Raw genomic sequence first — 25,707 nt, 5'->3', positions numbered from 1 at the left:
GAAGTTCTTGAGCCCTGACCCACAGGCAAAAAGTGGAGGAAAACTTTCATGTACTTTCAGGCATCACTGCTTTTGGATGAGGAGGAAGAAGCTTTTGCAGGTGCATGCAAATTGATTCTACAATTTCCAGGCTAGAAACAATACCACACCCTGTACTGATTCCAGTTTTTCTCTCCATCATTGATCCATCAGTAACAATAATTACGCTCGCACTGGCAAATGTACTTATTGGTTATTTAGGCCCCATACAGACAGGCCAAAATAAATCTGCTTTGATTCACTTTCGAGGTATGCCGTTTAAATGATTCTTGCGTACTAAAAGTCTGGAAGTTGCACCAAAGCTGCGCTCCAGTCCTTAGGGCTGGATCGTGGCTTTGGCGCAGCTTCCGGGCTCTTAGTATGCATGAATCATTTAAACAGCATACCTCCTAAGTGACCCAAAGCAGATTTATTTTGGCCTGTCTGTATGGGGCCATAGTCAGCTTGGCCAGGGACTGTCCAAACCAGTAACTTTTCCAAGCTATGGGTTACACCAGAGATGCACAACATTTTGGGGACACAGGACCACATGCAATTATGGCTGAGGAATCAGATCTCTGCACATAGCCATGTTTACTCTGCTCCCTCTTCGAAGCCTTCTACCTCACTGGACAGGAATGATCAATCTTATCATCACCCTCTTCCATCATGGAAAAAGTGATCTATAGGATTTGGGGATGAAGAGAAGCATCTCCATTCCTTGATACAAAATTCATACACTGAGAGCAATGGCATGTAGAGAGTGAGCTACAGTCAAGGTGCTTCAGTCAAGGTGTTTAAGACGTCGCACACGGGGGGTGGGGGTGGATTTGAGGCCATAGAGAGTCACAGATTGTTCATCCCTGTGGCCACACCATCTCCCTCCCTCCCTGGAATAAAAACTACTTAAAGTACAGATAAATCTTGATTTAGGTCAGGTGGTGTTCCAGGATGTAAACTGAGACTAATGTAAATAGGGTAAACCAGTTGCATAGGGAATCATTCTTAGAGGATGCATTCTGATGGAACTGAAGTTGCCACAGTTAGTGATTTTACTCAAACTGTCACTTATTTTAAAGAGTTTTAAAGCACAAGTCATCAGTGTTTACCTTTCTGGGGTAGAGAAACTCCCCTATACCAGATGATAAGACCCCAGTAGCTGCCTCTGACCCCTCCCCTAAGCAAGTCAAAATTCCTTCCAGCAATACCTAAACTGCATGATTCCAGTTTCTTCATCTTTAAACAGGTAAAGGAAAAAAAACCTTTCTTCCAACAATGCCAGGACTGCAGTTGCTTTCTCTCCGTAAACATTGTGGGGGAGACGTTCACTGATTTATTTATTTCTGGATAAATATTGTAAATGTGATACAAACTGAGACTCGTGTGTATCTTTTTTTAAACTTTGGTTTTATGCTGCCATCACTAAGCAAATCAAGGATTGGAAGTTGCTAACTTCCCCTATTTTCTGACTGAGATGCATGTGTGGGATGCAAAAATGCCAAGCCAAGTTTTTTCTAAATTGCATTTCAACTTTTATTTTCTGGTTTGCCTCCTGTTTTTCAACTGTATTATAACAACATTACATTTAATTGCAAACAAAGTTTCTGCAACACTTAAAAGGTTTTCCATTACCCCCTATACATACCCCGTGGCTAACACCAGCAACACTGAAAACTAGCTGCCCCTTGAGATCATCAAATTGCATTAGGAAAAATGAAGGTGGCAAAAAATGCTTGAAAGTAATAACCCTGTAGAAAAAAGATATAAAAGTCTGCTTTACAAAAACACCAACATTTGCATATTAAGATACAGGGATAAGTTGGGGGAAGAAAAGGGGTATTTAGTAACTAACTAGTCAGAACATTTCATAGCCACATCAGAAGCATTGCTACGACTGGTCCTATATCTATGGTTTATTTAGAAGGCACTGAATTTAACAAAATATTACATGCATATAACAAGGACTGAGAAATTGCAACAACTATGCTAATATCAAAGAATGTGGAGCCATCATATTAAAAGATGCTTGAATAGGTAAGATAGCGTTATTTTTGTTGGTAATTTTTCTCAAGCCTTGTGGCAAACAGACAGCAAAGACTGAAAGCATACTGGCAATTTCATTGCTTCCCATGTGGTGGAATTAAGCTCCTGTAGATGACTTCCTGATATTGTTCTCCCTGGATTCTAAAGACATCTTCAGGTCCAGCAATTCCCTGATGCTGCCCACTATTTAAATCATATCCAGCTGTAAAAGAGCACATAATAATTAGCAAACAGGTCTCAGATTTCAGAATAAAACTTGTATAGGAAGGACTAGGGGCTTAAAAAATGCACACATAGAGAGAAACACCTGTGTAGCTTCTTAAACATGAGAAAGATCTACTAATAAAAACATTAGTTATTTGTATCCTCATCACAGACTTCAAGGCAATTTATGTGGAGCTTTTGAGGCAGTCTTTGTCTAACTACTGTGCGAAGCTATGCTTGCCTAGCTTCAGAAAATTGGCTTATCATTAGACAGTAAATAATTTATAAACAAACAAAAAACAAAAACAACTAGACCCAAGCTAGCCCTTTGTGAAAGTTCTCTGGGTGTCCCTCCCTCTCCTGCCTAAGCTGGATAGGACAACCTTGAGGCCACCTTTTATCTAAAGAACTCGTTGCCACCACCCAATGATTGGTTCTTTCCTCTTTAGCAATACACTGGGACGTTGCTGGGAGGTTCTACTGGCATCTCCCTTGGCAACTGCAGGGAAGAACTGGGCCAAGCTAAGGCACATGAAAAGGAATACAAGAGAGGAAGAGTACTTTTTAAAGAAAAAGGTATTATTCTAAGTAGGGAAATTCTATAGCAAAAGGATATCTCTCTACATGAAGAACCTTCTTATTCTTTACACGGAAATAAAAGTTATAAGTTACGAAGTAAAATCAGACAGACCCCCCCCCCCAAAAAAAAAGAATCAAAATATCCTACCACCACTGACTGTTACACTCTCCTAATCTTACTCACAGATCAGGTGGGATTTGTAGTCCTTGATGTTTCTGGATAGCTGGTAACCTGGCCTATTGCCCTGCTCCACCTGCCTACCAGTTCCAGAGCTCCTGGTCAGAAGCCTCTCAGTGTTTTAACAACTGTGTTAGAACATTTCTTTAAAATACTTACAAGATCATCAACATCACCCCCTTCATCTGTAACTGGTGAGACTTCCATGGGCTTATCTTTGGGAGCCAGGAACTATAAATAAAATTCATTTGAATACAATCAGTAATTTTTAAGGATTCTTCTTTCCCTGTAATCAACAAAAGCTGTAACAACAACAACAACAACCAGCCTTCTCTAAGCTGTTGAACTAAACGCAGGTTGGACTAGACTGGAAAAACTGCAATAAATAATAATTCAGAAAGAGAAAAAATATAATTGCATTACAATAGGAATTTAAAAGTTCTCAAGATACTAATAATATAATAATATTTATTTATTTATTTATACCCCACTCTTCAGCCAAAAGGCTATCAGAGCAGTTTACAAATTGTTAATTAGACATTTCCCTGCCCTACTAGGAGTTCCAGACATCAATATCAAATGTAGAGAAGGATTTCTAGGCAAGTTAAGATCAACTAGAAAGCAAGTAAGGCTGCACATTCAAATCCAAATCAAACCAATTTTAATTACCATTCACTGGGCCAGAATGTAACCAAGGGATTAACTTAATCAACAGACAGGGAATACCATGTGGTTGATATTCTGATAACAGATGGTTGATATTCTGTTTCACAACTTTCCTCAACCAGAAATTACCTTATAATCCTCATATGTGCACATATGAGAAGTCTCATTTGGCTTTTGATGAAAGTTCATACAGTGTCACATTTTAAAATATTGTTAAGAATACAATCCTAAAGTGAAGAGCACTCTTTTATCAAAGCTTTCCATCTATCCAAGGTTCTGCCAGGCTCTTGCTGGGTGGGTTGAAATGCAAAGGAACATGGAATAACACAATCAAAGAACATTCAAAGGATATTCCACCACATTCCGAGGCAGTATATTGTACTGCCAGACAGCCCTCCATATTCACTGAGGTTAGGGGCATAAGACCTCATGAAAGTGGAAAAAAACACAAATAAAAATACTGTTTTTTCTACCTGTGAGATCATCTCTCTAGGAATCTCTAGGTCCTCCAGAGCAAATCTGTGGCCAACATCTGCCAGAAGTTGGTCATAGAATTGCACTGGGAGATCTACAAATGCCTAGAGAAGTGTTCTCACTAGGAATCTCTAGGTCTTCAAGTGTGACCTCTGGCAGATGTTGAACACAGAGCTGGAGGACCTAGAGATTCCTAGGGAGAACATATTCAAATCTGTGAATAATCAAATCTACTAATGTCAAAGCTACAAATGTGCAGGGCTGACTGTATTCAAGACCACAACAAGAAGCAAGATAATTCCAGGTTAGCTCTGGGTTACAATGGACAATTTTATAGTACATTCAAAACTACAATGAGAAATATGAAATAATACAACTTCAGAGCATAAGAATGTCTGCTTTAGACATATTTTTATGTAATGAAATTTACTGTGATCCAGTCTTCTAACTAAGATGCAGATAGACAATTAATTTATCAGGAAAGTACTACTTCTGGCTTTCAAAATGAGAAAAATTATATGGCACTTTTTAATTGCTATATTGATGGCTGTGTTCCCTGTGTCAGTATGCAAATGTTACACTTTCCCAAAGCTTACCCTACAAGTAATGTTTATTTTAAGGCTATCTGAATATGGTGTGGCCTTCTGTAGTGAAAGGTGGCACAGTCTGCAAAGGTTATACAGCAGGAAAGATTGCACAGTCCCAATACATCATGCCCATGTGCTTCTCTTTCTCTGACATTGTGGATGTAATACCATTACTGTACAGGCAATATTGAAGTAAAAGCAAGTTGTCAAATTTAAAAGCCTTTCTCCGCTGGAGCAAATCCCATTTTACATAGTTAATTAAGGTAAAATGCTATTTCTGAAAGTTACTTATTTGCTCTGAGGCCTCCAAAGTGGCATCCCGGTGCTAAATTAGATGTAAACAACACATCAGAGTCTTGAAGACACCAAGGATGAGAAATTGCTTAGCAACAAAATTAAACTTTTTTTTGGTTGCTTCCCATCAAGAAAGCAGCAAGTATCAGCAGTTTTTCTCCCTTATTTTCCCTCCTCCCCTTTCCTGACAAGATCTGTTTTACATTTATGCAGAAGCAAAATTACACATAATAGTTGTGCTGAAATCCATTACCATTCTCAAGGTAACAATGAGACGTGGTTGGCAGGTCTGTTAACAACACATCACTGTGTTCTAAAGAGTAACACATCCCACCTTTGCTCTTTGAAGATGTAGAGAGAACAATCCTTTCCATGAAAGAGATTAAGGCTCAGTTTATGCAGGATTTAGGCCAAAGGAAAAGGCCCAACCTAAGCATGCTTTTCATACATGCTGATCAGTTCTAACTTCATTTACCACTGCCTCATTCATACATTATTTTAGCATGACAGTGATAGGTAACCTGGAAGCGTACTTTGTTGGCATGCACAGTTCACATGGTAAGAGCATCTATGGATCTGGGAACTTTTAGGCTTACCTAGGCAAGACTTTCCATGTGGTCTATGTACTGTACAATTCAGCCATAAGACCTGATTTACAAATCAGCAGAATGAGGAACTAAGGTGGAAGAGTACACTTTACCATTTCTGAAGTCAGATGTGCTAATATATAGTATGGAAAAATAACCCCATGTGCTTTTTTAAAAACTGGTATCCCCTGACCCGAGGTCTGGAGTGGTACAGTCATCTATCAACTCAAAACTGCCACTTCATTTTGCTGCCCAAGAAGAGCAGGAATAAGGGGAAGGCACACAAAATAGGAGTGAAGATAGGAGGAAGGAATATCAATAATTGAAGATATGCATACGGCACCATGCTACTAGCAGAAGACATTGCAGGCATGGAACACTACAAAGAAAGATCAAAGAAAAATGTGAAAAGGCAGATTTACTGCTGAACATAAAGAAAATAAAACTAATGACCACAGAAAATCTATACAATTCAACGTAGACAATGAGGAAATAGAAATAAAAGACTTCTCATACTTTGGGTCAAGCACTGATCAGAATGGGGACTGTAGTCGTGAGATCAGAAGAAGATTGGGAATGAGGAAGGTAAGTATGAAGGAACTAGAAACAAAACAAACAAACAAGCTTCCTTTATATACCACTTCATACCGCCTAAGCAGTGTCTAAGCAATTTACAACTGTAAGCCAATTTGCTCCCAACAATCTGGGTACTCATTTTAGCGACCTCGGAAGGATGCAAGCCTGAGTCGAGCTTGAGCCCTTTTGCTGGTCTTGAACTCACAACTTTATGGTTTTGAGTGAGTGGCTGCAGTACAGGCATTTAACCACTGCGCCACCTGGGCTCCTGAAAAGATCCTAAAATGTAAAGATACACAACTGAGCATGAAAGTCAGAATTGTACAAGCCATTGTTTTCCCTATTACCATGTATGGATGTGAGAGCTGGACAGTGAGGAAAGCAGATAAGAAGAAAATGAATTAATTTGAAATGTGGTGCTGGAGAAGAGTGCTGAGAATGTCACTGACAGCCAAAAAGACAAACAAATGGGTCCTAGAACAGATCAACCCTGAAATCTCCCTGAAAGCCAAGATGATAAAGCTGAGCTTGTCACACTTTGACCAATTCATGAGAAGGCCTGACTCGTTGGAAAAGGCAATAATGCTAGGAAAGGTGGAGAGATGTAGAAAGAGAGGAAGACTGCATGCTAGATGGATGGACTTTATTAATGAGGTTATGGGCATGAATTTGTAAGAACTAAGCAGAGCAGTGGAGGACAGGGAATCTTGAAAATGTCTCATCCACGGGGTTGCCATGAGTCGGGACCAAATTGAAGGCAACAAACAGAAAGTACATGCTTTTCCTCCAAGGGACTGAATGTATCAAATGAGCCTCCAGCAACCAGATCCCACACTGCAATGCAGGCACATTCAACAACAATGGTGTTGTAATTCACAACTTGCCTGGTTTAGGCAAAGAACTTCCAATGTGATGCAAAGCCCACTTCAGGCAAAACAATCTTTCTCCTGTAGTCTGTAAGAACTGAAAGCCCTCTAAAGCAGCTTCCCTGAACCTGATGCCCTCCAAACATACTGTATTACACAATCCATAATCCCACTGGCAGGATAATGGGAATTGTAATCCAATACCTCTAGAGGGCACTAAGCCTGGGAAGTCTCTGCTGTAAAGAATAGGAGGGTATATGATTCACTGAGGTTGAGCTACACAGGCAGTCAATAGGAAAGGCATGCATGTGCACTGTTGTTGTATGTCTTCAACTAATTTCCAATTTACAGCAACCCTAAAGTAAACCTATCATGAGGCTTTGTTGGCAAGATTTATTCCTGGGCCTTTAAGACTGAACACAGGGAACAGCCTGCACAGGCTAATAGGATGCTGCCATGTTGTTCTTCATTGATACTTTGTATTTGCTCCTGGGTCCAAGGTGATTCTCAGTAGCTTCTCTTTGTCATTGTGTGTATAAAAGACAAACAAAGAAACCAGGTCCTCATTGCCATGTGCTGTGGCTACAGGAGCCCAAAGGAAGCAGTGGCACAAAGAGGGTGGAAAAGACAGGACAAGGGCTGGGTACACACTTCATCGTGCCTGTCTCAGGGGATATAAACAACTAAAGGAAACTGCACAAAACAAATCCTCCAAACACATAACATTGTGCTTAGAAAAAGGAGCCAAGTATTATATTAATATGTCAACAGTGAAAACCTAAAAGTTAAAAGAGGCCACAAGAAGCTAGATGCAGCAAAATAACATGTGGGGTTTATCTTCCTCATGAGTAGATGGGTTTATATCAGATCAACTGCACACCAAATAACTTTGAAGAAGAAGAAGAAGAAGAAGAAGAAAAAGAAGAAGAAGAAGAAGAAGAAGAAGAGGGTTGCTGAAATGACAAATGGGTTCTTTGATCAATATAATGGAATGAAAATGGCACAAGAGCTGGTAGACTCACACAACAGTTTTAGATAGGGATCTGCTGTTAGGTCTCAGATGAATGAATATCTGTGGTTGGTGACAGATAAACAGTATTGGTACACCTCAGTTAACAAAGTAGATGTGTTCCTGGGCATGATTTCTTTAACAGAAACCTTGGTACCAGTGACAGAAATAACACATAAAAATAGGGATAGGTTCCTGGGTAACAAACAAAAAAAACCTGATAGCTTGAACATGTTTCAGAAGACATTTTATTTAGAACTAAAATTATTAACCTGAGAAATAAAACACCCAGGTCAGATAAGTGCATTGCATGAGTAAACAAAAACAGCTGGAATTTTCAAGAGACCAGTTGAAGGCTTCTTCCAAAATGCAACCAAAGATTGATTCTTTCTTTCTTTCTTTCTTTCTTTCTTTCTTTCTTTCTATCACCAGCCTCCATTTTTCTAATAATTTTAATTTTGGTGAACAAACATATAGAGACATGCTTTAAAAAAACCTTAAAGTAGCTGGTGAGGCTTATCTGCTCTCCCCTTTTATCTCTGTTTTGCTGTTCAAACATGCTCAATAAAGGATTTCAAGAAAGCTGCTGTTTACCTTGCCTGTTGTGGGGAGGCACACATGGCTGCAGCTGAACCAAGTAGAGAAGAATCCTGCCCTTTCCCTGCTCAAACTTTAATGCATTGTTTGCTATAGATATGCTTCTACAACCTAACACTAAAAGTTTGTGTTTCCACAGACCCCCTTCACCCTCCTCCTAATCCCTATGCTACTAAAAAAAATTAGTTAGACAGAGGAAAAGGAGGAAGAGGAGCTGAGGAGGCATAAAAATACTTTATAAAAGAATGTTTCTTTCTCAGAAGTTTTGTTAACTGAGGTGTGCTTGCAAATTGTACTCTTGGCTCAATCAAATCAACATAATCTGGCCTGAAGATGGGAACATTTTATACTTGCAACTGCTGGAGGGATTTTTGAATCTATCCCAAGCCTGCTGCAAAACCTGCTCTTGGACCTGGTATAGCTCACTTTTAAAAAGCCCACTGCACAAATACCTTTCTGGCATCTTCAGCTGTCAGACAGCTTCCTCCAGATTCTTCTTTGGTAATCAAGGAAATTTCATCTAAGAATAAGCAAATAGTCACCAGATTACAAAGTCTTTCCTCTTCATGTTACAACTTACAAGTAAAGAATAGCAGAACAAGGTTTTGTGGTAACAACAGCAGCAGCAGCAGCAGCAGCAACAACTTCTTTTAGGATAACACAGCTTACACAAGCAAGCCAAGCACCATGAGTAACAATAATAACACTAATAATAATATGAGTAATGTGTCTATTCCAATTTCACTAAACCTTTGAACATTTTATCTGTTCTCTTCAGCAGTATTTCTACAGTCACTGAAATTCTTTACATTTGCCAAGTTCAACATTTTTATCAGAACATTTGGTTTGTGTAGTATACCTTCAATGTTTTATGCACTGATTAATTTTGCACATTAACCTGCTAGAATGCTTTGTCATATATCTAGATTTTGGACAGATAGATACATTTCATCTGCTCACATTCACTGTGGACTTGAACTATGGATATATACCACTGAAGAACATGCAGATTCCTACCATTATTTGAGCCACTGAATCAACTACCATTTTCTGCAAAGCATTTATTGCTAGCAAATCCCCAATTACATTCTTTCTTGAAGAGTTAGGAAGCTCTGCATTCCAGCAAAAGTGTTCACTCCAGCCCATTAATGTTTAAATTACTCCAGACCTGACTGGTAAATTTCCATAAATCATTAGAAAACTACTGGTAACATGCTAACTAATGTTGAAGTGATCATAGGGAAAGATGAGTTTAGCTGAAATAAAGACCTCACTTGGCCTTTGAAAAGGAAGGTCTGATAAAAATGGTTTACAGAAATAACGTTTCAGATAAAGGGATTAAGAGGGTAAAAACTTCACACATAAACGAGGGCAGGGCCAACAGACATCAGAGTACAGAGAGCCCTTGTTATCTGCTGTGGTTTGGTTCCAGGAACCCCCATGGATACCAAAATCCATGGATGCTTAAGTCTCATTATATACAATAGCGTTATAAAATTATGTCCCTTACATATCAAAGTTTGCTTTTTAGAAAGGTTTTTTGAGTTGGGGGCTTTGCAAGCCTTGGATAGTTGAAACTCTGTATGAAGAGTCTGTGGAAAAGAGGTCCGACTGTAGTTATGATTTTGTGTATGAAACAGGCTGAGGGCATGAGCACCTGAAGAGTCTAACTCAGCAGCTCAGGCATATTCAGTTGCTGTCTATACAAAATACAAAAAGCCACTAAGAATAATTTTGGCTCTCTCCAGACAGCTCAGACATGGCACAATCACTAACTACCTATGTCCAGAGAGATCCAATTTATACAGTGTATTGCTTTGGAGCAGTGTTCACATACAATTATTTAGTGCAAATAATTAATGAGTTGGATCCAGCAAAAGCCTCCCAAGGACAGAAGGTTTCCTTCCATCCACTTCTCATTCAATGGAGCTCTTCTGTTAGCAGAATAGTGGGAGGAGGTGTTATTCTATTCTAGTTCCTCCAGTCCCACTGATACATACTGTCATATGATTTAGGAAGGTAAGAGTTCATCTCCTGAAAATGAGTGGAGGTTGGGGCAACCTCTGCAACACTGCTGGAGATGGTGCTGGGGGCTGTGGAGGAAGGAGGTAATCTATACAGACTGCCTCTCTTCCTCTTTCCACCAGCAGGACCATTGTGAGTACAATTCCATTCAGGAAACTTGGACTAATTGAATAAAATTGTTGTTGCTGCTGCTTCTGCTTCTTCCTCCTCCTTCTCCCACCCCTCATTCATCACCACTACTACTATTGGGTACCCATTCTTTGTAAGGTGCATGAAGAAAATCAGATAGATTCCTGATTTGTTTCCACCTTACTATTGTACTTGAGAAACAACTAACATTGTTGTTATACAGATTACAGTGGTCCCCCGGGTTACGAAATTAATTCGTTCCGCTGCCCTTTTCGTAACCCGGAAGACTTTCGCAAGCCGAATTGCCATAGGCGCTAATGGGGAAAAGCCGCGATTTGGTGCGAAATAGCGCCGAAAAGCACCAAAAGTTTTTCGTAACCCGAAAAAACTTTCGTAACGCGGAACAGTTTTTTTAAATAATTTTTTTTCGTAACCCGGGAATTTCGTAAGGCGGCGCATTCGTATCCCGGGGTACCACTGTATTTGCAGAGGAGTAATACAAGTCTGAATTCATACTATTAATTCATTGAGACAGTAGTGTGATTTTCCTCATAAAATTTCCAGTTTGCCTCTAAACCTCAGTCCTCTTTTCCCTTCACTTCACACTGTAAATAATATTTGACATACCTTGTATTATAATCTCCCAGAAATCGGCTAAGTTTTTATCTTCCACCCTTTTTTTCAGAGCCTCCAGAAAATCATTAAAGTACTGCACTTCTGACAGCTGAAACAACAGTGACAACAAAGGAATAACAGAGAAAAATAAGAGTTAGCTTGACATCAAAATGACACTATATTCTTAATTCATCATAACACTGAAATGGGTGGGGGTGGGGAGAGATGGGAAGCAAAACTTTTCAATCCACTGTGCATTCAATTCATCTGGCCTTGCTTAGAACCAAATGTCTCATGTGTGATGAGTCACTAAAGAAATTACATTACATAAGCAGCACTGTCTCTTTTTCTGATTTGCTTTATTTAGGAAATTATTTCGGGACAGTACGGCTTCCTTTTCTTCTAACAAGTTTCTCTTTGTACATTTGAAAATCCCAGTGGAACTGTGTCTACACTTTGAAGGAAGCAAAAGACCAAAATACATAGCACTGAGGTGCCTTTTATACTTCTAGCACACCATAACAATTCCCTTTTGAAGCAACTCTTATATTTTCAATATGAGGAAGGCATGTACATTCTATCAGTACAACAAAGAGTACCCTGAAGGCACCAGATCCTGTCTGATCTTGTAAGCTAATTAGGGTCAGCCTTGGTTAGTACTTGGATGGGAGATTTCCAAGAAATACTATCAAGGAATACCAGGTGATGTAGGCTGGATTTCAGAAGAAGGCAATGACAAAACACTTCTGAGTATTTCTTGCATAAGAAAATCCTATGAAATTCATGGGGTCACCACAGGGCAATAGGTATCTTGTTGCAAGTTTCTTGAAGGCACTTATGGACACACACACACAACACTGAGTAGTTTTCAAATGGTTGCTACCTTAATTGCTTCCTCTCTGAGAGCTTTTATGCAGTCAATGCTCTTTGAATAGTATAAATGACCCCTGTTTTCCAAAAACTGGTGGATGTGTTTTATTAGCTGCTGACTGACTAGAAGACAAGAACAAGAAAATTAGACAAATAATTAATGCAGCATAATTAGTAAGAATCTAATGCAAATTACGTATGCCTTAAAATACTAGTTAAAACTAATATCAGACAAAGGTGGGGGAAGTGGTGGATCTAAAGCAATGAAATAAAAGGAAAAGTATTCAGCACTACTGGAGTCGTGCAACGATTCCAGCAATGCAACACTTTCCCTCCACCACCAACATTACTATGGAATGCCATGGACTTTGTCACCAATAAAAAAACAAGATCTACATGAAAAGCAAGTGAGGACCTGCTGGCACAACCCTCTGCCCTTCCAAAGACACAGTCCTGTCAATGGGTGATCACTATGCCAATGAAAGGGCCAAGGTGTAGCCAATGCTCTTGCTCAGGGGTAGGCAACCCTTTTGAGCCGGGGGCCGGGTTGCTGTCCCTCAGACAACTGGGGGGCCGAAGCCAAAAAATAAATAATTAAATACATTTTTAAAAATTAAATAAATAAATAAACTGGGACAAATGTAGGACAAAATTTTCCAATGGAGGGCACTTTTTAAATAAAAAATGGAGGACATGCGAAAAAATTTGTTGGTTTTTTTAAAAATGTTAAGATAAATGCATGTTTCTGAGGCTTCTATAAACAATTGCCCCACCATGCCCCTTGTGCAAGACGCCAAAAGCCCTGGCAGCAATCGGCAGCAGGACCGGGCTGGGGCCGGTCCCAAGGCCTCGCCGGGCCGCATCCGGCCCGCGGGCCGCAGGTTGCCTACCCCTGCTCTTGCTCCTCCTCTTCCTCCCAAACTAAACCTCAACTTTCCCCCCTTTAAGTAGGTTGTGTGGGCTCAGTGTCTTCAAGCACTCCAACAGCCCTTAAACCATAAGGACAAAATGAAACAGTAGAGTCATGACTAAGGCAGAGAGTATGTAAAGACTAATGCCTTATTTTATTTAAGCAACCAATTTCTTTAAACAAATTGATATATTTAAATACCCTTTATTATGGATGCAACATCATAACAATAGCAAGTACATTTCTATACCGTTTATCAGTGCACTTAAGCACTCCCTAAATGGTTTACAAAGTGTAAGCTAACTGCCTCCAACAATCTGGGTATTCATTTTAGCAGCCTCAGAAGGATGCAAGCCTGAGTCGAGCTTGAGCCCTTCGCTGGTATTGAACTCACAACCTTATGGTTTGTGAGTGAGTGGCTGCAGTACAGGCATTTAACAACTGCACCACCAGGGCTCATGAATGCTTACATGCATTGACCAGCCTCTTGTAGGGAAGAAGGTATTGAAATAGTTCCACTTGTAAAACTGTGCTACATGTCTCCTCTCAACACTGCCAGACCCACTGTTTAAACACTGCAGACCCACCCTCTGGAATCGCCATTCCATGACTAGTGGACAACAGGGGATATCAGAGATGCATTTGGCTCCTTGGGCTTGCCTACATGGGTATCTTAGTTTGAATTACCCCTAGGCTTGCTGTATCCTGTTTACATAATGCAAGGCCAAAACCCTGAATCAGACATGGATTGTCTTCATGATGTCCACACCCGAATCAGCTTTTCCTCCTCTTAACTTGAATTTTAAAACTTTATCCTTTACTCTGGGTTTTTAGTTCTCTCTCTCTCTGCAGAAATGATGGGCTGCTACCTTCCCACAAAGTCCCCGTGAGCCACTTGGTCACAACAAGGCACCCAGCACTGAAAACTGGTTGCCTCATTGTGACCTCATTGGTGGTGCTGCAAGACGAACAGGAATCATGTAGGAAGGAGCTGTCCCCATTGCTGTGGAGAGAACACAAGTAATGGTACTCACTTATACTGACTAGAAGAAAGAGTACCTGCTATGCTAAACATGTAAGGAACAGAAGAAGTCTGTACCAGCCTGAACCATCCAAGACTCAACCCACTGACTTGGCAATAAACTTCAAAATGCACAACTGTTTTAATAACAACTTCCATTAACTGCTAATAAGGACTATGCTTACTGAAAGAGTCACCACAATGTTATGCAATATCAGGGTGGAATCTCAATTCCTACAAAATACTTCCAAGGCACAATGACATGACAAATATCAGCTTAATAAACACTGAATATGTACTGGGTTAGTTGGATGTGCCCTAGTATGGCTGAACACACCTCCTCCTTGCTCAAGAAAAGCTGACCCGTGAGTAGGAAGAGATAGCTATGATGACATGTGGGTAGACACATGTTCACATACAGCATCTAGATAAGTGCTTCAAATTTTGAAGTCATGACTGCGTCTCTCCTGTATGAAGAAGATTAGCATACCATTGTGTTGTATTGTGTCAGTTCTTAGAAAAACATTTGTGCGGAGGGACAATGACACAAACTGCTGTCTCCCCCAAAGAACCATCAAAGCCTTTGGTTTGTATATTTTATATGCAATCAATCAACTGAAAGCTTTACCATTTTAGCTTCACAGGTTAATTCATTCTCCCAATCCACCCACCCACCCCACCCCACGGCTAATGATTTTCTCATAAAATATTCTAATTTCTTAGAAACTGCAGCAATAAAAAGCCCTGCTGTTTCCCCCACCCTTACCCCCCACATCTAGAGCATTCCCTCTTCACTGATGTGTTAAATTAAAACCCCAGGCACCAAGAAAGTGTAGCGGAAGTCTTTATTGGGAAAAAGGCACTCCTCAGCTTCAAAGCATCACACAGCTCATTTTAACACATTGACCTTTATCCTTCCCCGCCTCCTCACAATCAAAATTGAATCCTGCTTTCTATCTGAAGAAACCTCCACCTTAGTGATGGCACTTTTTGTTAATCACCCCCTGGAGACTCAGACCTGCTCAAATCATTCTGTAACACAGTATAATTCAAGCCTGGAAGGAGAAAACAAGTTTAAGACAGAAAAGCTAGTACATCTGAATCCACTGTGAGATCCACTAACACAGCTCTAAAGAAATGTCTCACCCATGATTCCAAGAGAGTAGGCTCTCATGACCAAATCCCTGATCAAGCAGTCTTTTGATTGATGTGCATCTTCTGTATATGGGTCAATCAATTATCTAAATTTTTCAAGATTTTAAATGGCTGCTGTTCTCCATCTAGATTTAAAACCTACTCTTTCCCTGGGTTCACTGGGGAAACAGCTGAATTTCTGAACAGCTTTCTGCCACAACTGGTGCTGTGGTATAGCCACAGAGCATGTGAAACCAAACTACATTTTTGCAGCAACAATAAGGGTATTTGCAAACTTGGAGACAGCTCTGAAAAGCCCACTAAAATCCCCTCAATTAAAAAAAACACTAAACAAAAAACTCAGCCAAGCCAAGAAAGCTTATAAATACTGATTCTGAATTGAATTTAGTCATGCATCACTACCACTATCATTCATATTTCCCTTATTTACTCAAATAAATGCACATATGTTGTTTCCCTGTAAGCTGCTAAAATGCGACACATTCACTTATCTCTAATCCTACTTCAAGGTATATACCAGCAAACATGGACTTTTTTTTTTCTACAGTAACCTCTCTCTCATTCTAGCTGTTCCTTACTTGTGTGCTTTCAAGTTGGTTCCCACTTATCACAACCTTATCAAGGAGTTTTCTTAGCACGATTTGCTCAGAGGGGGTTTGCCAGTCTTCCTCTGAGGCTGTGACTTCCTCTGAGAAAGTGTGACTTGCCAATGGGGTTTCCATGGTCAAGCAGGGATTCGAACCCTGGTCTCCAGATTCCTAGTCCAAAATCAAACCACTATACCACACTGGCTCTCACCATGCTGGTTTCTGACTGCCACCTCCCATTTCTTTGCCTATGTCCTCATTTTGCTCTCCTTGCCCCATTTGCACAGCTTTAAAGCCTAATAAACATTTTTCAGACTCAAAGACATTATGTTTCTCAAACAGAGGAAAGCCCTCCAACAAAATGGTGGCATGCTATTTTATGCTGCCTGCTTGCTAGAAGGCCTCTGAACAACAGAAGCTGAAAAGTTAAATGTATTTAACTTTCTTTAAGAAGAAACACAAGATCTACTTGAAACTAGTCAACCACAGTTCTTTCCAATCGCTCTTCAGCTATCAAAATTAATGTTATGCACATAAGCCATAATTAAGTGGATACTTTATATGCTGCAATATATAAAGCAAATGAGAAGTGTCACATCAAAGAGAGAAAGATTGTGCCATGACTGTTGTTAAAATGTCTGATGTATAGTACTGCCTTTTCCACAGCTCACTTTCCAGTCAAGACCATGTTTTTAATGTTTTCCCAGCCTTTTCTCTACTGTTGATTGATTACCTTCTTCAAGTTAAGAATTCAGTTGTTGTCTCAGCCTCTTCCTTTTCTTTTGTAGCATAAGTATACCAACACAGAGTGTAGTCAGCAAATGTGCTCTGTTAGTATGACCCTCCTGCCTTCTGCCTTGCAAATACTAGATCCCCCACTACATTCTGGGCAATTCAAGTTAAATTGAAGAGCTAGGTACTATGCACCCTGCCTACTAGGTAGAAGTGCACTAGATGAAAGACTGCATCTTCCTTCACAAGCCAACTCATGTGTTAGGAACAGGGGCTTTTTCTCAACCCTATCAACTTTCAGGCCCATTTGGTGAGGACATAGGAAGGAGCCTTCACGGTGGCTGCTTCTAGGTTATGAAGCTCCCTTTCAAGGAAGTCCACTAGGCTTCCTCTCTGCTGTCTTTCTGCTGGCAGGTTGTGATAATAGGCTCTCCCATGATCTGGGCAACATAGCTGAGGGATATAGTCTCTCTTCCAGGTAAATAAAGCGTTAATGGTGCAATGGTTTTAGGTTACAGTTATTGGGGATCAGCAACAAGTATGATCATGAAACACAATTGCCCAGGGAGGATGATCAGTTGAGGGAGAACCATGGAAGCTTCTAGATCAGACCTGCACAACTTGGCAGTAGGAAGGAGCCAAAATTAAAATAGGTTAATTTCTACGAGCCGTAGATAGGTCTTAATTATTAATAACTAATATTACTGATATTACTTCCATCCTCTTCTGCTTGGCCCTTTCCTCAAGAAAAGGCTGAGCAGCAGAGGAGCATTGCAAGTGTTCACCCATCCTCATCTTCCACCTTGCCTTCTCCTCAGGAGAAAGGCAAGCAGCAGATGAGCCTTGTAGGACAAGTAATTGCCCATCCTCCTCCTCCGCTATTCAGGAGCCTTGCTCAGTAAGCATTTGCCCATCCTCCTCCTGTGCTGCCTGGCTTTCTCAGGAGCCTTGAAATTGTTCCACATCCTCGCAGGCCACCCCAAATCCTTTGGTGGGCCACATGCAGCCCCTGGGCCATATGTCGTGCAAGCCTGTTCTAGATGTCTCCAAGATAAGAGGCTATAAAACATGATGCCACAAGGTACAAGAGAGAGTGGCTGGGAAATCTTCAAAGTCTTTGAAGAAACTTTTGGGATAGAGGTGAAGTAGGGAGGTGCTGCCTGACCCCTAGGGAAGCTTGGTTGGAGGCAGGACAATGAAGTCCAAACAGACTACCAACTTCCCATCAACGTCCAAGACCCAGAACACCAACTGCATTGTGATGAGAACAGGAATGCTCAGCTAGTCATGTTATGTTTCTTCTAACCTCTGCTGAATATTATTTAAACTGTTTTTGTAACTGCAGCTAAGTAACACCTGAAGGAAGGTGCCTTTGTATACAAGGTACCTTTTTGCTAATGTAATATTTTTTGCTAAGAAAGCTTTCCTTAAAAGTTCTCCTATTTTCCACAATCTCCTCATGTATCTTTGCTCAGACTGTGCATGCCTACACATATGGGGTTGTCATCTATCACCGGAGGGAGAGGGAAGTCTCTGCAGAGTGAGAGGTTGAAAAGGTGCAAATTAAACCCCTCAGCAACTCCCACTAGGTTACTGAGTCAGGTGGTGGTGACAGCAGAGAGAATTTGGAGGTCTCCTCTCCTACTCAAGAGCAGGAAACAGGACTAGAGTCTTTTATGCAGGTGAAGACCTTTTTATTCAGGCAGGTCTTCAAGATTTAAATTATGTAGTAGTAGCTACATAAACTGAAGAACACCCTTGTAGAATTTAAAGAGAAACGAGAAAATAGAAAAATGGATTTGAACTATTAAGCCATATAGATTGGGATCCAGAAGGATTCTGAAGTCAGGGACATTGTGGGGGAAGCATGCAAAAAGACACTGTCTGTAGCCTAAAATAAAGAGAAACATCAATAGATAGATGGAACTCTTCAAATAGTCCAGTATAGTTGAGAAGCAAAAGCAAAAGTAAAAGGTGAAAGAAATAGTGTCAGAACCTTGAATGCAACTGTTTGGCAACTTACACAGAGGGACAAAGAGAATTACTGTAATAATCAATGCAGAAAAATAGAAGGTGACAACAAAGAAGGAAGAACAAGAAACCTCTTCCTTAAATCCAACAAATCAAAAAGATATTTAAATTAAGACTGGGGGTGTTTTACAACCAGCAGAGAACATAATGCATAACCAAATAGAAATAAAAAGGCAATGTAAACAATACAATGAATGAAAGGATGGCAGATTCATTCAAGGAAGAACCATTTGAAGATGAACCTACAATTTTATAAAGTTAAAAGGAAACTGCACTCTGAGCACTTGGGGAAAAAATCACTAGGTAAAGATGGCATGCCAACAGAATGTACTGTTTTTCTAACTAAAACCTGTCAAAAAATATGGAAAAACAAAAGAATGACCCACAGATTGGAAACACTCAAAACACATTACAGTCCTGAAGAAAAGTGACACTAGTAATCCCTATGCAAGTAAATTTAAGTACAGGACCCTATGCAAGCAAAGTGATGCTCAAAATTCCACAATGAAGACTTTTACCATATATAATCCGATGTTCAAGATGGATTCAGGAATGGAAGAAGCATCAGGAATCATATTACATATACAGTGGGCCCTCCACTTACATGGGGGATCCGTAAGGGGAAATCCGCATATGCTTTCACCCCACTACAAGCAATGAGGCGCATGCTTGCGGCTCAGGACAGTGTACGCGCCACGAGTAAGCACGTTATTACTTTAATTGTTGAGCTGCTTCTGCGTAAGTTGGAAGCCATGTACAGTACACCCACATATCGCACTGGCGCACTGTATATGTTGGTTAATGGAGCACGCTAAAATATTTTAGAAAAAAAATCAGCTTGTGCTTTATAGATTATAGCAAAGTCTTTGACTTCATTGATTATGAAAAGCTATGGAACACTCTCAAAGACATGAGAGTCCCATTACATTTGATAGTTCTGATAAGAAATCTATAGTCAGGACAGGAAGCCTTTGATTGAACCACTCTTAAAAGAAATGGGTGTGCCAGAGCATTTGATTATCCTGATGCATAATCTGCACTCAGAACAAGATTCTACTGTCACAACAGAATAGAGAAATGCAATGTTATCTAACTGGCAAGGGGATCCAGAGGAGTGAAAACTGGAGGAAGGAACATCAAAAATTTAAGATATGATGATAATATACTAAAAGGAGAAAACATAAAAGTCTTGGAATGATTACTGAAGAAAGCCAACGAAGAAAGTACAAAGGCAGGCTTAGAGCTGAACATTAAAAAAACAAAAATAATGATGATATATTATTTACATAATCTAGTGGATGATGAACTATTGTAATAGTTCAAAGTTTTCCGTCCCTTGGCTTAGTCAGTAATCGGAATGGAGAATGCAGTCAAGCGATCAGAAGAAGGCTATGAGTCCCTTGGATACCATGCACTAGTAAAAAGACAAACAATTGTGTAGTAAAACAAATCAAGCCTGAACTTTCCCTAGAAGCCAAGATGGATAGACTTAATCAAGGAAGCCACAGCCCTGAGTCTGCAAGACCTGAACAGGCCTGTTGATGACAGGGTGACTTTGAGGTCTCTGATTCATATGGTCTCTGTAAGTTGAAGTTGATGTGACAGCAGTTAACAACAGAAAAGCATGCACTAAGTGGTATGCTATTTTTTTATCTTTTACTGTATATACCTGTATATACTCAACTACAAGTCAACCTCATGTATAAGTCGAGGGTAGGTTTTAGGGCCAAAATTATGGATTTTGATATGACTCGTGTATAAGTCAAGGGTAAAACTTAGGGGATGTAACAAAGAATCTAAAGGATGAAGCAAGAAAAACAAAGCCAAATAACGTACAAAATTCCAGCAGGCACAACTGTTTGTGCTTATCCTAAAGGATGAGAGAATAAAAAAAAAAAAGGGGGGGTCAATGCTTCCAGGAGAGATTATGCTCTTGCTTTTTACCAGTGCATGGTTCCTTTTTAAATAAGATGAAAGTACAGTACTGACACTGACCCACACATAAATGACTCAGGATTTTGGGGTCAATTTTTTGACTAAAATTTCTAGACTTATACATGAGTATATACAGTATTCATGTATAAGTCTAGAAATTTTATTTTAAAAAATCGACCCAAAAAATCTGAGTTGACTTATCTACAGGTCAATATAAGTACTGTTTTATAAAAAAAAAATTTTAAAAACCCATCCATTTCTCTGAAAGAGTGATGGAAAAGTTTAGTCCATCTCAAGAGAATGTAAAAGAAGCACCTGGCACCTCTATTTTTCTATCTCAGTGGCACTTTTGACCTTTTTGAATGCCTGGGTAGGAAAATTATGGTAGCAGCATCTCTTTGGCAATTTCCCTCAACGGAGCGTCAAGAGATTAGGGGTGGTTGGTGCTTCTTTTAGATTTTCCTGGGACAGAGTAAGCTCTTGCCTTTTACCCTTCTACTCAAGAGAAGGAGGTGGTTCCTTTTTTTATAAGAGTTAATATTGTATCTTATCTCTTGCCTTTATATCCTTTTTGGCATGTACACATTTTCTTAGCCCCCGCCCATGCCTGGCCTCCTCCCCCACATATTGCACAGCCATGATTTACCATAGTTCCCCCCCTTATCCATCCAACCTTTAGGATGAACACAAATGGTCATGCCTGCCAGAATTTTATTAAGTTCCCTGGCATCGTTTTCTTTTGCTTTGTTCTTTACATCCTTTTTTTACATTCTCCTATGTTTTACCCTCAATTTATCCACAAGTCATATTAAAATCCATAATTTTGGCCCCCAAACCTGCCCTCAACTTATATGTGAGGTCAACATATGCACAAGTATATACAGTATTTTGTAATTACACTGTAAATGTATTTTTAGCTGTTGTTAATCGTGCTTTTAAAATAAGATTGTTATTTAATTCTTTTTTAACTTCAATAAGGTAAGATTTTAACTAAAGCTTGTTTTAAATCATTGTAAACCACCTTGGGTCCCATCCTAGGAGAAAAACAGGGTATAAATTCAATAGATAGATAGCTGGGAGATGTTGTGACTGCTCAGAGTATTTGCAAAGCCACCTAGTCTAACAGTGCAAGAAGCAATTGCATGGCCTGCGGTCTTTCAGAGCTTGGCTGCTTCCGCTTGCAGGTGCAAGAAGGGCCTTCGGTTTGAGGATCATGCTAAAAATCCATAAGAAGTATTGCTGTGTCCTGACACTGAAGGCAGTATGTATGAATAAATAAAATAACAAAGTTAACGGCTATATGGAGGATTACTGAGTGTTTTCCTGGAGTATTATTTCCTTCCTTTTCTGTTTTCACCATCTATATTCTTTCCCACAATAGAGTAAATAGGCAGGAAAAGGGTAAATAGGCAGGAAATTACATTTCAAATGAAAAAGAAAAAGGAAAGGTGGGCGGAAACCCATTGGAAATTAAAATAATCTTTTTAATTAGTTTTATCAGTAGCTATTGTTGAAGGTTTTCTATCTGTAAAGTATCAGCCTCATAGGCTGAATAGGAACACTTAGGAGTGTCACCAATATCTTTTCTTTAATGAGAACGTGGACCACACAATCTACCCTGCAATTATAAACTATTCTACAGACAGAAGACAAAATGGTGTTAAGTGTCCAAGCTATTCAAGCATCACCATGAAATTTCAGAAAGTGTTAGAGAGCCAACAGTTTCCCATCTTTAGAGGTTATTTAAATACATGCACACTGAAGCCACACCCACTATCTTGGAGAACTAGTTATCCAAATGCACTATTTATTTTATTAGTAAAGATATTTGTTTTAGAGTGAACATGCTGGTTTTACACCTAGTCTTATACTGTAAATTTCAAAATTGGATCAGCTATTATTTTTGAATGAGAAGAATTTCTGCCGTTTGATTTAATTAAAACAGCAGCTCTTTAAAACAGTCCACCTATGCACTCCTGATGGTCAGATCAAAAGACAAACATAATTATAAACAGTGACAGAGAGGGGACTATCACAGTGCACATAAAAATCCAAGTAATCACAACCCAATTAATCTCAATAATATAAAAAGAAATAACAGGAAGAAATGCCACAATATATTTTAAAAGGTTTAAAACTATTATCCTAAACAAACTTACTAGCAAGTAAATTCCACTGAAATGGGGCTAAATAAACATTCTTTATATTGTGCTACAGGTAAAACAGATTTTTGCGTCGCATACCCTCTTCTAATTTTCAGCCCCTCTAAAATGCATTTCCTGCAATTTTACAAACAAACAACACCAAGTAGAACATGAGCAGCAACAAAGAACCAAATACACGTCATCCTAGTCGTAAAGGATTAACTTTCCATATGCTTGAAGGATCGTTCTTTTAATAAAATTCACCTTTGAGGGGAAACTGACCAATTTTACAAACAAATAACACCAAGTAGAACATGAGCAGCAGCAAAGAACCAATACACGTCATCCTAGTCCTAAAGGATTAACTTTCCATATGCTTGAAGGATAGTTCCTTTAATAAAATTCACCATTGAGAGGAAATTGACCAGCATACAGGATTGGGTTGATTAGTAGATTAGTGATTTTTGAGCCCAGGCCCTAGAGGAATTGGCCCAATGCAATTAAAAAAAAAAGAAAACACAAACCAATGTCCATTTACCTTCCTTGAAGTCAGCTGTCTTCTGCCGCACCAGCACTCTGAAATTTTCTACTGGATTAACACTTCCAACCTATAAAATAATACAAAGGTTACATTCTCAGGCCATGAACTCATTTACTCCATCCACACTTTTTAAAAAGCAAAGCTGAAAATTGGCTTTCTTGATTCTCACCCATTTTGATCCCACAAAAGGAATCACTTTGGGTGTACATTAAAGTGAAATACACTTATCAAAACCAGACGTGGCAGGAACAGGTCCCCAAAGATGAACTTAACTGTCCTTGCATGATGGCCTATCTTCTCCAAAGATAGGGGTCAGGGAGCCCAAACTCCATGTTGCTTTCCCACTACAATATGGAAACCTTCCCAAGAGCACAGACTGGTTTTGCATACTGACATATGCTTAATTGGAAGTCAAATCTCTTAGCCAAATGAGTAAAGAAGAGCTGAGCTGGCCTGGCGCTCCAGTGCAGCATTTGTATGAAAAAGCAAATATTCTGCTGACATTATTGGTCTTCTTAGCTTACTCAGGGGTACCAAAATGCACACTACAATGGAACAGGCCAAGCCATACATAGTTTCTACAAAAACTAAAAGAAGGTCAAAGGAAGTTGTTGTTTCACAGAGACAGAAAAATAACAAATTAAACACCCTGTTTGCCCTGCTTCCTATCCCCTCCCATTAATTTATTTGCAAGGGATGATATCCAATTAAGCCTTCTTGATGATGAAGCAATTTCTATCAGCAGAATACAGGGGTAGAGTAATTCCTCTTTGCTCCTGAACTGACCCCCTAACAAAACCATTTTGGTGATTATCTGGATTAGATTTTACAGGTTCAGGAGAAGGAAAGGAAGAGAAAGTTCTGCCACACGAGCAGAATCCCATGTTCACAACAAACTCTAGTTAACCTATTAGGACACTATTGTTGCAGAGATTAAGTAGATATACAAATAAAACAGGGAACACACATTTGCAAAGTCAGTTTTTCCAATTTCTATCATTCTATTTTTATTTGAAGTTTCAAGCTGGACTAGGAATGGATCCATTTGAAAATCTCAAAGAGGCTGCTACCAATCAGAACTGACAATACTGGGCAAGGTGGACTAGTAGGATAAAGCTGCTTCTATTTTCCAGTGGTGGAGCTCACTAAAACTGTCTCTGCTGCTAAAGCCTAAAGTTCTTAGTTCACAAGACACATTACTCCATGAGTAATGTCCACCTTGCTTATGGACAGCACCTTAGTCAAATGAGAGCTAGCAAATCTCCACACCCTTTTAGCAACTGGGTCAAGTTGTGAAGAAAAGTTAACTATTATGAAACTAGAAAATTACTCTAAAAACTGCCAGGGGGAATGCACTAACCAGGTTGTCCATTCCTGATTTTGTCTCATTTCACCAGGGACTGATACTCCATCACAGCAGCCAATCTCACCAATTCTGCAACAGCAGCCTTTGCAAGAAGTACTTACTGCAGTAACATTGCCTTCGGCAAGGTCTGCAATCCTAAAACCAACTTCGTCATCTTCTGGTTTTGCTTTTTTACTACTGGCTTCATCTTCATTACTGGAAGTAAGCAAGATAAAAACTGTGATTTTGAAGGAATTATTTTAAACATCCTGACTAAGGCAATTTATATTGGGAAAGAATTTACTGCCAAGAAAGTTTCAGGAGTTGCAGTTTTGCCATGCAGCAGTCTTTTACACTCCTGAGAAGTTGAACCCTCTCTCAAGTCAGGAGGGGAAAGGTTTCAGTAACAAGGAATCCAATTTAATGTCAGAATGATGGGATGTTCATTAGGGCTATGATGTTCACAGCACGCCATTTTTCTTGGATAGCAGAAAATCAACTACCAATATTCCTGTAGTTTCTTAATGTGACACTTGCGGTGTGTGTGGGTGTCTATGTATATGAATTCTCCATGATGTTATGTATTCACATCAGGTTCCTTTTAATGATTACACTGGCATGAGAGATAATGGAAATTTAATGTTTAAGAAAGAAATCTATTTGCCCTTCTAATGTAATTTGCTGGCTCCTGTCTTGAAACTGACAGCTATTAAGTATGTGTGAACAAAGAAGACCTGTATGTCTTCTAATGCATCTCCTTGGTCAACACATATAAGAGCTTGATAAACTTCTACTCGCAGCTGTCAGTACTCACTAAACAAACTTCAGTTAAATACAAGACTAAATGACCTTAAACTACATCTGAAACTGCTTTCAAAAGACAAATGTCTAGTTTTTAACACGATGCAGTTGCAAGGGCATCATGTAAATCTTCTCCCAGCACCTAACATATCGTAGAATGAAGATTCCATTATGAACTAAGACTGATT

The 25,707-nt window shown here is 39.5% G+C and overlaps 1 protein-coding gene across 1 annotated transcript in view; it reads right to left on the bottom strand.

Moving 5' to 3' along the window:
* Positions 1-1,551: 1,551 nt before the first annotated feature.
* XRCC5 (X-ray repair cross complementing 5) overlaps positions 1,552-25,707 on the bottom strand; it is a 59,172-nt gene continuing 35,016 nt past the window's right edge. The window contains exons 15-21 of the mRNA XM_089520342.1: positions 24,841-24,934; positions 23,371-23,440; positions 12,331-12,440; positions 11,460-11,556; positions 9,131-9,198; positions 3,182-3,253; positions 1,552-2,263 (exon numbers count right to left, since the gene is read on the bottom strand). Of these exons, the coding sequence (XP_089376468.1) occupies positions 2,249-2,263; positions 3,182-3,253; positions 9,131-9,198; positions 11,460-11,556; positions 12,331-12,440; positions 23,371-23,440; positions 24,841-24,934 (526 nt within the window). The 3' untranslated portion in view covers positions 1,552-2,248. The remainder of the gene's footprint in view (positions 2,264-3,181; positions 3,254-9,130; positions 9,199-11,459; positions 11,557-12,330; positions 12,441-23,370; positions 23,441-24,840; positions 24,935-25,707) is intronic.

This window comes from Sceloporus occidentalis, unplaced genomic scaffold (genome assembly GCF_023333645.1).
Source record: "Sceloporus occidentalis isolate IW3139 unplaced genomic scaffold, rSceOcc1.0.p SCAF_4, whole genome shotgun sequence".
In the NCBI taxonomy this organism is placed as follows: domain Eukaryota; kingdom Metazoa; phylum Chordata; class Lepidosauria; order Squamata; family Phrynosomatidae; genus Sceloporus; species Sceloporus occidentalis.
This window is presented reverse-complemented; position numbering and strand designations above follow the sequence as displayed.